Raw genomic sequence first — 14,364 nt, 5'->3', positions numbered from 1 at the left:
TCATGACTATATATATATCGACGATCTTTTGAATTCGAAAATTAAAAGTGCATGTTATTATTAATTGTAATCAAGATAATTAGATAACTATAGATGCATTTTTTATTATATTTTATTATTAATTATTATTAAGATTTTATGACAATATCGGCGATCTTTTTTATCTTATTTAAAATTTAAAAATGAATGTTAATTAATGTTTGTAATCAAAATAATTAGATAAATATACATTTTTTATTACATTTTATCATATTATTAATTATTATTTTTTTTTTCGATAATACATATTTTGAATTCTTTAGCACATATTTATGTACATATTTTTATTATAAAAATACATACTTTGGTTATATAAATACATATATATCCGAGGCCTAGTTATGATTAATAAATAATTATGTTATGTAATTTTTTATGCTTAGTTATAAATAAATAAAGATTTTATAAAAGAAGCATAGAAATGTACATAGTAATAATATGTATAGTATATTATATTATTTACTGCTCTAATATATTGCCTATAGGTAATTCTTCCTTGAAGTAATTTATTATATCTCAATTTGAAACTAAACTATGACTAACCTAAACATTTGAAATTATGAGACTATAATATTATTATATGTGACATCGCAAATTCGTAAACTAAAATAATTAATATTTATTCGACTATTTTATTTTTATTATATTACAAACGATATTATAATGCCTGTAAATAATTCAAAAAGAATCAAAGTATATTCTTATAATATGATATCATTTTCAATATCTACATAGAAAATTCTAATATGAACTTTTGGTAAAAGATTTCAAGTACCTTCAGTTTTTCGTTATTTAGTTAAAAATAAAAAAGAAAATGGTTCCATAAGAAATCGTTGTATAGTTTACGGGTAAATATCTAATGTCGACAAAATTTGAACTCCACTCATAAAAAATGATTGTAATATTACGTTTAACTTTTTTTTTTTAAATTGCATTTATAACAACTTATGAAGAATCTTGTATTACCTTTTCAAATTTTTGATGGAGCGAAACATTTTTTATTCTACATCTAATTTTATAATCACACCAAAAAAACAAAACTGATTTTACGTAAAAATTCCTTTGTTTTTCCCAACGCTTTTAAAAATTACTGGGAATTTTTAATTTTAACCTCTCATACGCACCAATTTGATTCAATTTACAATTACCACAAGAAAAGATATTGAAGTTGAAAATTGTAGTATCATTTACTTATCTTATACCTACTACTTATATCTTATAATATAAATATAGATCCAGATAAAAATAAAAACTCACATTATTATTAAATCAATACATCTATGCTCAGTTCAGAATCTAAAAACAATCTATATTTTAAAGATATTTATTTTCTGTTTATAATAACTAATAGGGTAGACTTTGAAGAAAATTTGAGTCATGGTGCTAAAATGATTGAGAATAATAAGCACTAATCTAGACTACAAAGGACATGCTCTGGTCTAAGTGTGGCAATACTATGCAGCTCATTATTAGAGTTTATCATATTATGCCAAGTAAGAAGATATTGTTTCATATAAACAAAAATTGACGATAAAATAACATTTTCTAATTTTAAAAATCTAAAAAAATATGGAAGAGTTGGAGCTTATTATTTACAAGACGTATAATAACTTGTAATAGTTTATTGCAATTAAAATATACCGCCACGTTAGTTCCTTATTTGTATAGACACATTTCAATTTTAATTATAAATATTCAAAGTTACTTAAATTAATATTTTTTTGGTATTTCAGTTGATCCATATTTGATAATTCTGCAGGCTTATCAAAAATTATAATATAGTAATTTTTAAATTTTAAATTTATGATAAATATGCTAATAGAATTTTTTGAAACTCTTCAACATCAATCTCTTGGATAATTTCTACATTATTTGGTTTATGAGTTTGTTGTATATAATCAACCAGTGTTCCGCCACGTGCTTGACCATCTATAACTGGTGTCATATTTAAAACAACCGATTTTTGAATCAGTTTTGGACACAACATCGCAGCTGCAATTAAAGAGTCACTAGGTTCCCAATTTGGTGATTCTTTTATTTTTGATTCTGCTTTATTTAAAAACCTTATAAATGTTGAATCTACACGACCAAGTACATTTTTTCTCCATGACTAAAACAACCAAATAAGTAATTGTTCAATTATTTAAAGTAATTTTTAACTTGCATATTTTACCGATGATATATTAGTTGATACAATTGTCTCCCAGGGTAGTAATAAACTAACTTCACTTCGAGTTGAATTAAAAAGTATAAAATTACTCTCTGGATCCGCTCCAAAATTAAATTCAACACCTGGACTTCTATTCCCAATACCATTAACACTACCACCAATGACATAAAATCGCTTGACTTTATAAACAAATTTTGGATCCAATGATATTGCAAGTGCGACATTTGTTGTTGGTCCAAGTATAAGTATACTCAATTCACCAGGATATTTATTAGCTAAACCAACTAATGCAACTGCTGCATGCTTTGATCTATCAATATTACCAATGATTTCTCGATTGAATTTAAAATCACCAAATCCATCATTACCAAAAAAAATATCCGATGTATGATTTCCGGTCAGAGGTTTGAATGCACCAGAGTAAACTGGAATCTATGAAAAAAAAATAAATCACTAAAAGTTTAAAATGTATATTAATAAAAAAAATTGTTTTCTTCTTATATACATAACGGTACTCAAATATACGTGTTGCGAATGTATATAAAAATGTATTATCTTTTATCTTATCTAGATAATTTTCAGCTCAGTTCATGGCTCAAACTCCTACAAATATAGGTAATCTCCTTCATAGACATAGTGTTAACTCCTACAAACGATGGCAATGATAATAGGTGGTAAGTTTTAAAAAAAAAGTCAAATTAATTTATAAAAAGGTGGACAAATGAATACCGCTTGTATCGCTGTTGTTTCCTCCTAGCATACTTATATAAATGATCAAATTTAATAATTTTCTCCAGTTTGAATCGTTTAATTAATTAATTACCATACATTATTAAATATTAAAAAAACAAATGACTTATGTATATAGAAAAAAATATGTCTTCGTATTTTCGACATTAAAAATAAAATATCTGTCTTGCAATACATTAATAAATATAATACAAATATCAATTCCGTTACCTATATCAATAAAAACTTAAACAATAATCAAATTAAAATAAACCATTAACCAAGTGTTTGTATTTTATCTACAAATATATATATATATTTTCAACTTATAATTTTTAGCTATTTGAGCTTTTCAATTCCAAAATCGCGTGTTCAAATTTCGAATAAAATGTTGGACTGTATAGGATATTTTCCTATTTTATTTTAGGTAAAAATGTCCATGTAGGAGATTATACTATCTTTGATTTTCTGGTAAAAAGGTTATTCGTGTAGGACTTTACATTTGGCCCGTATGACGACGGTCTTCATTAGATCCACGACACGTATGGTTTATCTGTCATTTATTATTATATTTCTTTCAAATATAAGTTTTTTGTATTAAGTCAGAGAATGACAACTTGTCCTGATTTAAATTATATATATTTTTTTGCCTAACATACTCGTATCACTGAAAATGTGCAAAATTTGAATTAAACATTAGTTTATTTGATATTTATCTAGATAAAATGTATTTATTTTTTACTTTATCTAGATCAAATGTGATACACTAATCTTTATCTATATACAAATTATTAATTATCTATAAAAAAAATATTCTCTACACTGAATTATAGTTACTTTTGATTCATTTGCGATTGTCAGTGTCTTGAGCACATTTTTTTCGACGTTGCTCAAATTGGTGTTACCATAGGTGCAAGTTATTGCCACAATATCGAAATTCGTGTTGTTGTTGGCAAACACCGATAATGTAAGCAAAATTGCCATTGCATCATCAGCACCACCATCCGTGTCAATCACAAGCTTATTACTTTGCACTCTAGTAGAATTATTTAAATTTAATTTCTACATATTTTGTATAGTTAAAATACGCAGAAAACCAGTGACATACCTTTGGAAACGCATCAGAAGCATCCCCCCTCCCGAAAATGTTTCACAGGTATATCACTGTTATATTTATTTTAAATACTCTTAAATTATATTTTTTTATTTAAAGTTTAAACTTTATGAAAGTTATTTTACCTTTTTAATAATATTGTCATCAGAATTAATCCAAGTGAAATTATACATTTTGTTTTTTTCATCATTGTAATATTTCAACTAAAAAATAAAAACGAATTACTTGTTAAAATCAAAGAGGTACGTATAACGTGTGTAAAAGTTGCTAACATTTTAGATTCTGAGCAAAACGATAAATTTAATGATGTGTGTGTTTTTTTTTGTGTCTGTCTACGATAAGTAGTCGAAATAATGCTTCTTTTAAACTTCAGTATCTTGTTCTACGGAGAAGTGAATTTAGTTGGTGCTTTGGGAGATTAAAATTTAAAATTCCCAGTAATTTCTGGGAAAATTAATTTTAAAAAGCGCTATAAAAAACAAAAAACAATTATGGAAAAATTTGAATTTTTACGCAAAATCGGTTTTCGACAATATCGATTTTGGTTTTTGATGTTACCCTAAAACAAATTACCGTAAATACACCATACAATTTTAAAAATATTTGACTTGTTTTGACTATTTACACGCATAGACACAATTTTTTTTAATAAGTATTTAAAGTTCTAATTTTGACAAAATTTTATCAAATTTAAAATTAAAAAATGATTTGTAGTTAAAAATGTATACAATTTTAAACTTTTATAGCTGATAAATGATAATTTAAAACAAGATTCTACCTAAGTAGGTTATTCTGCAACCAAAAAATATAAAACACAGTATTTTTATAGTAATCATAATTTATGTTCGAATTTGGACGAAATTAAATATTTAAATGAAGAAAAATTTAGTTTTAAATTTTAGTTTTGTGTTACATTTAAAAAATATTATTCATGGGTACTTGAAACTTCTAAAGTATATAAAAATATGATAATAAACAAATAATAATCAATGGTATTACTGTATTAGGTTGTACCTACTGCAGGGAATGTTGAGTTCTCACCATTTACATAGGTAATATTAAAACGTATAATATAATTTATAATAATATATACAAGATTCCTCATTAGTTTATCGACCTTTATCAAAAAATGTCTACCGGAATGTCAAATTAAATTTTTATGAGCTATAAGCGTTTGAAGTTTTTACATTGGATTTACATTCACTCAATTTCTTATATAGCGATTTTCTTATTTTGTAATTAAAAACGAATGTAATTAAAAACATGCATTTTATATCATAATATGTTTATATTTTTATCAATTTCTATACTTGATAAATTTTGGCTCCTTTGCTATTTACGTACATTTTACAATTTTCAATTTTTTTTTTGTTTTTTTCTATAAATGTTAATACATTTTTTTGGGTCAAAAAGCGTGAAAAATTAATACAATGTTCCTGATATATTGCTACAACAGCAGTTGAAAAATATTAAAAATACACAGGCACAATAATTTTTTAAAAGCATTTTAAGTTCAAATTTGGACGAAATTACACATTAAATAACCAAGAATAATGATATTAGTTATTTTATTGTAATTTTTTTATTATCAATTTAACTTACCGGCTGTCCGGCTACTATATTAATAATAACTAATTACTAATAAGTAATAACAATACAAATGTAATATAAAATATCCTAGACTGACAAACCGTCTCTGCTCAGAATCGTTTTTCGTATAAAATGATATGATATCATTGAATTTAAATTTAATACCATCAATTACAGTGACTCACTTGCAACCTACTGTACAGCAGAGTGACATCCACTTACCCGCTTTTTTAGTTTTTATTTTATACTGAAGCTGACCTGGATCCGGATGTCTATACCGAAGTCTGATACACGTTTTTCTTATGTTCAATTTAATTGACAACACCTTCGTTTTAGGGCGAGTCAATTGCGCCGTTTCGTAGTTTAATATTGATTAAATTCAAGATCAAATTTGGATTACTGATTACAACCAGGAACAATGACCTAATGTATTATATTACGTAATAATTAATATAATATATCGTTCATTTAAGGTTGTGTAATGTGCAATTATTGATATAATATATAATATAACATAATTCATGCGTGTGTCATTAACGGGACTATTTTTATCGGTATTCAACAATGATGGGTACCTACCATAAGATCATTAGAAAAATATGCAGTAAAAATTCATGTAGTCATTCAAAAATTTAAAAAAGTTAACTATATAACTATGTGCCTTCAGTTATGTAAAAACATTATTTTCTAAAACATTAATAGTTTTTGAAATAGTAATTTTTTTTCTATAAAAGAATCATCAGTTTTACTAAATATATTATAAACCTCAGCAATGTATGTTTGTCAACGCCATCGTCATGCAATAACTTTTATTGCAGTGTGAGTATTGCGATAGACCCAATTCCGGTGTCCACATTCCGATAGACCGAATAGCGTTCGTCGTGTTTCATTTCATCATATAACTTCAGCCCGTTGCGAAATATCAATGAACCATAATAAGTCGCTATATTAATATACGATTTTCACAAATACCTAACTAAATACTCTACACTCTATACTCTAGCTTGTTTCCCCAACGCTGTAATTAATTCCGCACGGTTTGCATCCAAAGCCATTCATTACTATTTTTGTGATTGGATATCAGCCAACTGTTTTGTAAAAAATGTTGTTTATTCCAGTTATTAGATTTTAGTATCAGCTTGTTTGAAACGTCTGTTTGATTTGGTGGCCAGTCTATACGATATCACAACTTTAATTTAGACGAAATCGGAAATCCTTACTTGACTATATCGGCGTATGGATCGCGCTGCACGGAGTTCATACGGGTTGTACCTTCGAATCACGATGATCGGCATACACGTAGACTTTTCTAATTGAATAATCCTCTTTTTGAGCTATTATTCATAGCATTTTTTATAAATATATAATAATTAATAATTATTTTGGCGTAAATTGTATATTATCTCGATATATTTTTCTTTTATACTTTATTGTTTATATATTAGGACAGATCGGGTAAGTAGTATACAAAATAAAAGTATGCGCGTTTTTATCATTTTCATTATTGAATGCAAGGTGTTAGGTGAGTAGGTATAAAGTCAGGTTGACAAGTCTGTCGTGTCGTCTGGCTTTTATCGTTTGGCCAAACTCGACTTTATACACGACATGACAGAGTACGACGTAGCTGTAAACCTGGCTTTAATCGCAAAAATTACTCTCAAATAATATTGATCAAAATACATTTGCCGATATTTTTAGAACTAGGTACTTATATTATGTATGATAACTATTTAACTATATGATAAAGTTTGAATTAAATTTGCTGATTTTAAGAGAACGTTACACCTGCAGTGTTAATATTAGAGTGAATTGACTTGTTAAAATATTATCAAACTTAAAGTTACGACGGTGTTTTCTAACCTAACCTAACCTACGTCCTACCTACATACATTTTTAAATTCACATTATCGTATAGTATAATATCTTGCTTCTTCTTTTATGGCTTAATAGAGGAAAATATAATGTTAATAACTGTGATTCAAAACGTTATAGCAGCAACCAACACGCCTCTCCACGCTGCCCTGTCATTACCTATTCATAATTAATTGTTTGTAATTTTAACATATATACATCGATTAATTATATCTATTGAAGACGATACTAGTACAAAAGCATCACTTCCTAAAATGGGAGGAATGATATTTTTAAATTGGGAGACAGTTCGAATAACCTTCTTAAAAAAAAAGTTCACGTGAGGCAATTCCGAGGGTCAGATGGGAGGCAATTCGTGTGCGCCCCAAAATAGGAACTGCTGAACTTTCAATTTCCCATATATAGTACGTTCGTTCTATAGACTGAGACTACACATACGCGTAGTCTTAAGATTTTAAAATTACCCATTTTATTAGCCAAACTCCTAAAAAGTCAACAAACATAATTCTCATAGTATACATTAGAAATTTATAACAATAAATTGTTATAACCTATATTTAAGTAAATATAATTTTTGTGTAATACATCGTTTAATATATAAAATCTTTTATAAAAACAAATCAAGAGCTCTGTTTTATTATACTATTCTGACTTACTGCCTGGGTAAGTATACTAAATAATTAGATTTTGTAGGTACAATTAAAATTATTTAAATATTATTTAAGAGGAATCCTTTTAATAATTATCGGTTAATATCTCTAAAATAAATTATACACTTAAATAGTTAAATGTAAATAAAAGAAAATATTTATAAAATATCAATTGACGAACATAAAAAATATTACCACATGAACATCAAAGATGAAGTCATTTTTGTAGTAAGAATATTTAAGTATTCTAATTTCTAAGTATACCTCGTAAAAGTAGTAAGTCTATACTAAGTATAGCCGGTATAGGTAAGAAAATATGTAATATCGCTACAATAGTGAAGTAATTTCCTTTTGAATTGGTAATAACTAATATTGGTATCGGTGACGGTAACGCACGATTGAGCATAATATAGAATATTAATTTATGCGACTATCAAATCAAAATGTTTTAATTTATTATTTTCACGTATTATTACACAAATTATTATGATACCAAGCCGTGAGCCAAGCCCATCTTCATCGACAATTTTGTCGATTAATAAATTAATCTCGAAATAAAGCAATACATATCAATTTTATCTGACAGTTATAAACGTGAAGTTTTAAACCAAACATTTTTTTTACGAGACGTTTGAGCAAATTTGTGGACGCATCAAAGGATATAGGTACTAGTATACTACCTGTATATCTAGAAATACAAAAGAAAAGGTTTACAATTGAGTTTAACAATTATGCGTTAATGCCATTTGCCACAATCTTGATCTGTATTATACAAAAAATATTAATTTAAATAATTTACAATAACACAAATATAGAATATTTATATTAAATAGTAAAAAGTCCTAACCTAATATTCACTTAAAAGATGTCGTTTTTCCGCTTGCCAATTAATTTATAATGCATGTATTATAGCTATAATATGTACCTATTGTACCTATTTGTATGTTCACACTTTCACAGCTTGTGTGTTTTTTTTTCACCGGAGGAATGTCCCGCATCATCGGTTAGATTCCGAATTATACATTAGGTACTGCAGATTACAGGGAGGTCACACTGCAGTCGTTGTCCACCAATGTGTGCGTCGTACAAAAATATTTATCGTAATGCACTTTACTGGAAGATTTTATAATATTTGTCCACCAATTTACCATTCACACAAAATATTTATCATTGATAGATTCAAACATTGTTTTTGTCTTGTGTAAATAATATAGAATTAATTTATACACCAATTATAGAAAGGTATAAATTACATTAAAAAAAAATGGTTATTTTAACAATTTAATGTTCTTTTACTTGTAATAATTATTACAATTTTTATAGTAAGGTTTAGGGAAAAAAATCAAAAATGTACACAAGATGTGAAAAATGTGTGTATACGCGTGGTAGATAAATATTTTTGAGTGAGGCGGTAAACCAATTTAAAGAGTGCACCCTGTGCAATATAATATTGATTTTATATGTAAGTATGTAATATTTCACTACAACACGTAATATCACAACATTTGTTATTTTAATATATATTAATATATTATACATATTTGTTGCAGCAATAATTGATCGCATGTGATTGTTAATGCAGATAATTCTTGTATTTACTGACATTCAAATATCATTATGTATCTGTTACGACTAAATACCTCAACAATATTATAAAATCATATTTATTCAATATTATAAACAAATATTTTACAAATGTAGCAATAGGTATATCATAATTCATAATTATTATTTATTACAACATTACAGAAAAATTATTTTGCGATAGTTTATAGTAAAATCATATTCAATTTATAGTTATGAGTTATGACTTAATGTCTTAATATTTAATATCTATGTAATATTGATTATGTAATTATGATGCGATGCTAGCCAAGATCTGCTTGCAATATTGCAGTGCAATAAATTGATTCATGGGATAAATAATAGTATCTATAGTGTAATCTCCGTGTAATTTTAAAATAGGTAAATCATATGCCTAAGTCCCGACTTTGTGTACAGAAATAGTGAAATCTTGCTGTAAAGTGCATATAGTGTATAAGCGACAAATTGGTGGACAACGACAGTTTAATCTCCCTGCAGTAATGCGTGTGATACGGTAAAATCGATGTTCTTTGAGGGGGGCATTCCTGCTTGGACATAGTGTAATTTCTGCGGTGAACAAAACAAATATAGACTGTGACCATAGGTACAAATATATTATAATATTATGTACAAAATTACTAGTGCCAATTCTTTGTTTCTTTCACATAAAATAATTTGTATATTATTAATTATTACCATATATTAACATATGCCATATATTGATATATGTACAATCCATAGCAAAAAATAAACATGTGTATATGATAAGAAATCGAGATTTTTAACTTCAGTATATTTTCTGGTGGGACACATAATACTAGATACTTGCACCAAATGTTTGGACACGTTTTGAGATGTTTACAGACATTGTTTACATAACAATTTTTTTGTTTTTTTTCTATAAATGTCACACACTTAATATCCCTAAAATTATACCAGTTTTGGGCATTCAAATATAATATTTAAATAAGTATATATACTGCAGGCGCCCTTTTGTTAAGAAATATATGTCATATTATGATATGGCATATATAATAATATTATATATTTATATATATATAGGTAATTTATACTATAATGAAATTAATTATAAATTACAATACTTAATATACAAAAATATTTAATTTTATTATAGATAATAATAATAATAATAATAATAAATACATTGTGGTATGCCAAAATATAATCATACAAATTATATTATATAATACATATTATAAAAATTAATTTATGTGGAAAAAAATATTGTTGAATTGCGTTTACTTGATATCGAATTCTTGTTATTTTAAAAACATTGAATTAATTCAATTTATTCATTGTGAGCATTCAGTTATTATAGTTACATAATATTATTATTTGGTATAAGTATACCTACGACAATCTTTTTTCTAATGAAATTAATATTTATAAATTGGTGTTTTTCATACAATCTATTAAAATGTATTTATTCTATCTGAATGTCAATCCTAACACTTTACATTATGTACTCTGTGTGTTGTTTTTCGGGTGTGGATTAAAATGTTCATGAAAAGTTTCAGGTCCGTTAGTTCTTTAAAGTTTAAAGTAATTTGTTGGAGTTTATAAAAGTAAACGCACATTGAACAAAATGTACCTATTTGAAGAAAATTGTTATTTAAGTTACATTTTTATTAGTTAACTAGGCTTTGTAAATGAATTGCTGACGTCTTTTCACTGAAGTACCTATAGAAATAATTATTTTTTCGATCAAAAATATTTTCAGAAGTTGCAGCTGATTGACTGATAAATTTTTTTGGGAAATAATTAAATCAAGTTTCTTACCAATATAACGATTGCTGTAACGTTACATATTCGATTCGTATAGGTACATCTGATGCGTGAAAAGTTCGTTCCTTCAATTGTTCGTTTTCATTCAGCTTGGTATCCAAGATATATGTATCACAACCGGTTTCAAACGTACTCTTACTGTCTATTCTATTGTGCAGTCTATAATATATATTATTATACTCCGCGATACGAAAAGTTGAAATTGACCGTCACGATCCAAACGGATTATCGTGATATGGTGGCTATTAAATCATTTGACGCGCTTTTTTATAATATTTGTACAGTATTATTTTATATTTTATACCTCTATAAATTAAATTGTTCAATAATTGGTGTACGTGACGCGTCTACATTCTAAACATTATTGTTCAACGGTCATCGGATAATGTATAATATATTTGATGATTTATTATTTGATAAAAACTTATGGAAATATTTTTAATCGAAAACGTATAAAGACAGCGCATTGATCATTGTAAGTAGGTACTGATAAGTGATAGTACATATAACGAAGATATTGGTCTATGATCATTGACAATATCTAAACAAGGATAAATGAAAATGTGCAAAATCCATCATAGATGTCGCTAGTTTTCCAAATGGATGATTAATATATCAAATCAAATTTTATTAGCATATGCTTTCTAAACTAAAAGTCCATGGTTTATGCATACGGACTTTAATATTAATACTGCGACATCGTTGTGACTTAAGTTTGAGCAAGTTTAAACTTGACTTGAGACGAATTGTTCCAGAAATATAACTGATCAACAAGATTTGGACAGGTGCATATTGTATATTGTATAATAGGCATATTAATACATATAAACACATTATTTTCCAGTATACAACACCGACAGCATTGTTTGAATTTTGTAAATGTTGATGGTTACATCATTATACTATATTAGCAATTAAAAAAGGTAGGCAAGTGGGTACCGCTCTACTATAAATTAGATGTCGTGTGGGTCACTGTAATGGATGTGTTAAATTCAAATTCAATCATATTATATCATACGAAAAACGGTTCTAAGTGAAGAGTGAAGACAGCTTATATTACCTACTAAGTACCTATATTTTAATATAATATGATATATTTATATTACTATTAAAGTAATTAATTTTACTATTAGTAATACATTAGTTATTTGCACATTTAATTTTTTCCCGAAAATGTCATTGTATTGTGTGTACTGTGTAATGTGTATAAAATATAATAATATGCTTTAAAAGTTTCAAGCATGAATAATATTTTTAAATTACAACAACATATCTATAATCGTTATTTTTATTCGTTTAAATAACTCATTTTATCCAAATTCAAACTTAAAATATTTATAAAAAAAATTGTGTTTACCTATATTTTATTTTATATTTGTTGGTTAGGTTAGGTTAGGTTAGGTAACTTATGAGAAACTTTGTTTTAAATATTCAATACTTAGATATAAAAATTCAATAGGTAGGTATTTTATAAATATTTAATTATAAAATAATTTGCAAAAAAAAAAATTAAGGTTTCACCTGAACAGTTCAGATTTACTGGGCGCCAAATGTCCAGGTTTTTCCCTAAGCTTTAAAACAGCAAAATAGCACTTGTTTTATTATATTATATACTTATTCAATTAATATATATTAACATTATTTATTGTTCTAATAAACTAATAAAAATAAAAATGAAATGTATCTTAATATATAAAAGCGAAAATTAAAACCTTTGATGCTAATGTTCTCGAAAACTACTCGACCGATTGTCTTAATTTTTTTTTTAATGAAAGATTATATCATGGAGAAGGTTCCTATTGCAATATCATTTGTCTAAGTTAATTAACATTTGAGTTATCTATTAATTAAAATAAACGTATAAATTGTAAACCCGCGGACCGTAAAATTATATATATATAGGTGTTTAATTTACACGTTTATTTTAATTAATAGATAACTGAAATGTTTATTAACTTAGACAAATGCTATTGCGATAGGGTTATAGTAACCTTATCCGAGATATAATCTTTCATAAAAAAAAAAATATTTTGATTTGTGGATTGTACGGCACGCGGGTTTTCAGGGTTATAACAATATGTATCTTAAGAGGACGTGATACCCGTATGTGTTGTCTCCGTCTTACAAGTGCGTAACCTAGCAAATTTTTATGAGTATTTTAAAATTGTAATTTTTTATACATCCTAAAATACTCATAACTCGCGTTAAAATTAAAATAAATTAAAAAGCATATGAGATTACCTAGACCAGGGATGGTAACTAGCGGGCCACTTTTAAGTACTTTAAAATTTAGCGGGCCACAGTGCATAGGAGAAAGGTCCTTCAAATTTACTAACATTTATTTTTTACGCTTTTTAGGCCACATTTTTAAAATAATTACTACAAAACACGAAAATAAGGTAATTTGAAAATGTAGTGCGGGCCAGAGAAAAAAGGTACGCGGGCCGCCAGTTGCCCATCCCTGACCTAGATAATAATCTTATCATTAGATTTTATAAGAGGTCAATTCACTCTAATTTTTAAATTAACGGAACTACACGTGTTTTGCTGAGCGTAAAATTTTCTATGTTACGCACTTGTAAGACGGAGACAACACATGTGGGTATCACGTCCTCTTAATATATAAAACCATAATAACAAAAGGTGGGTAAGTGGATGTCACTCTGCTGTACAGTAGGTTACAAGTGGGTCACTGTATAATGGCGCAAATAGAAAAATTATTTTGGGGGGGACTAAAGCCCCTCCTATAATATTTTCTAAAAATTATATATGCTCTGTACTAATTACTTACTTTTGAACTGGAGGGACTT

General features: G+C 26.8%; 1 protein-coding gene across 2 annotated transcripts; it reads right to left on the bottom strand.

Moving 5' to 3' along the window:
* Positions 1 to 1,643: 1,643 nt before the first annotated feature.
* LOC100165637 (probable uridine nucleosidase 1) lies at positions 1,644 to 11,952 on the bottom strand. 2 transcript variants are annotated; one of them, XM_029487436.1, is made up of 6 exons: positions 11,549 to 11,952; positions 5,828 to 6,065; positions 4,178 to 4,255; positions 3,776 to 3,974; positions 2,213 to 2,641; positions 1,644 to 2,149 (listed from the first exon to the last, which is right to left on the bottom strand). In XM_029487436.1, exons 3-6 carry the CDS (start codon positions 4,240 to 4,242, stop codon positions 1,841 to 1,843), a joined length of 1,002 nt encoding a protein of 333 aa, XP_029343296.1. In that variant the 5' UTR covers positions 4,243 to 4,255; positions 5,828 to 6,065; positions 11,549 to 11,952; the 3' UTR covers positions 1,644 to 1,840. The 2 variants fall into 2 exon arrangements, with proteins under 2 accessions (XP_029343296.1, XP_008187965.1); XM_008189743.3 differs by having other exon boundaries at positions 5,865 to 6,065.
* Between the last annotated feature and the right edge of the window lie 2,412 nt (positions 11,953 to 14,364).

The sequence above is a fragment of the Acyrthosiphon pisum genome, chromosome A1 (assembly GCF_005508785.2).
Source record: "Acyrthosiphon pisum isolate AL4f chromosome A1, pea_aphid_22Mar2018_4r6ur, whole genome shotgun sequence".
Classification (NCBI taxonomy): domain Eukaryota; kingdom Metazoa; phylum Arthropoda; class Insecta; order Hemiptera; family Aphididae; genus Acyrthosiphon; species Acyrthosiphon pisum.
The sequence above is the reverse complement of the archived record's forward strand: the minus strand, read 5'-3'. Positions and strand labels throughout refer to the sequence as shown.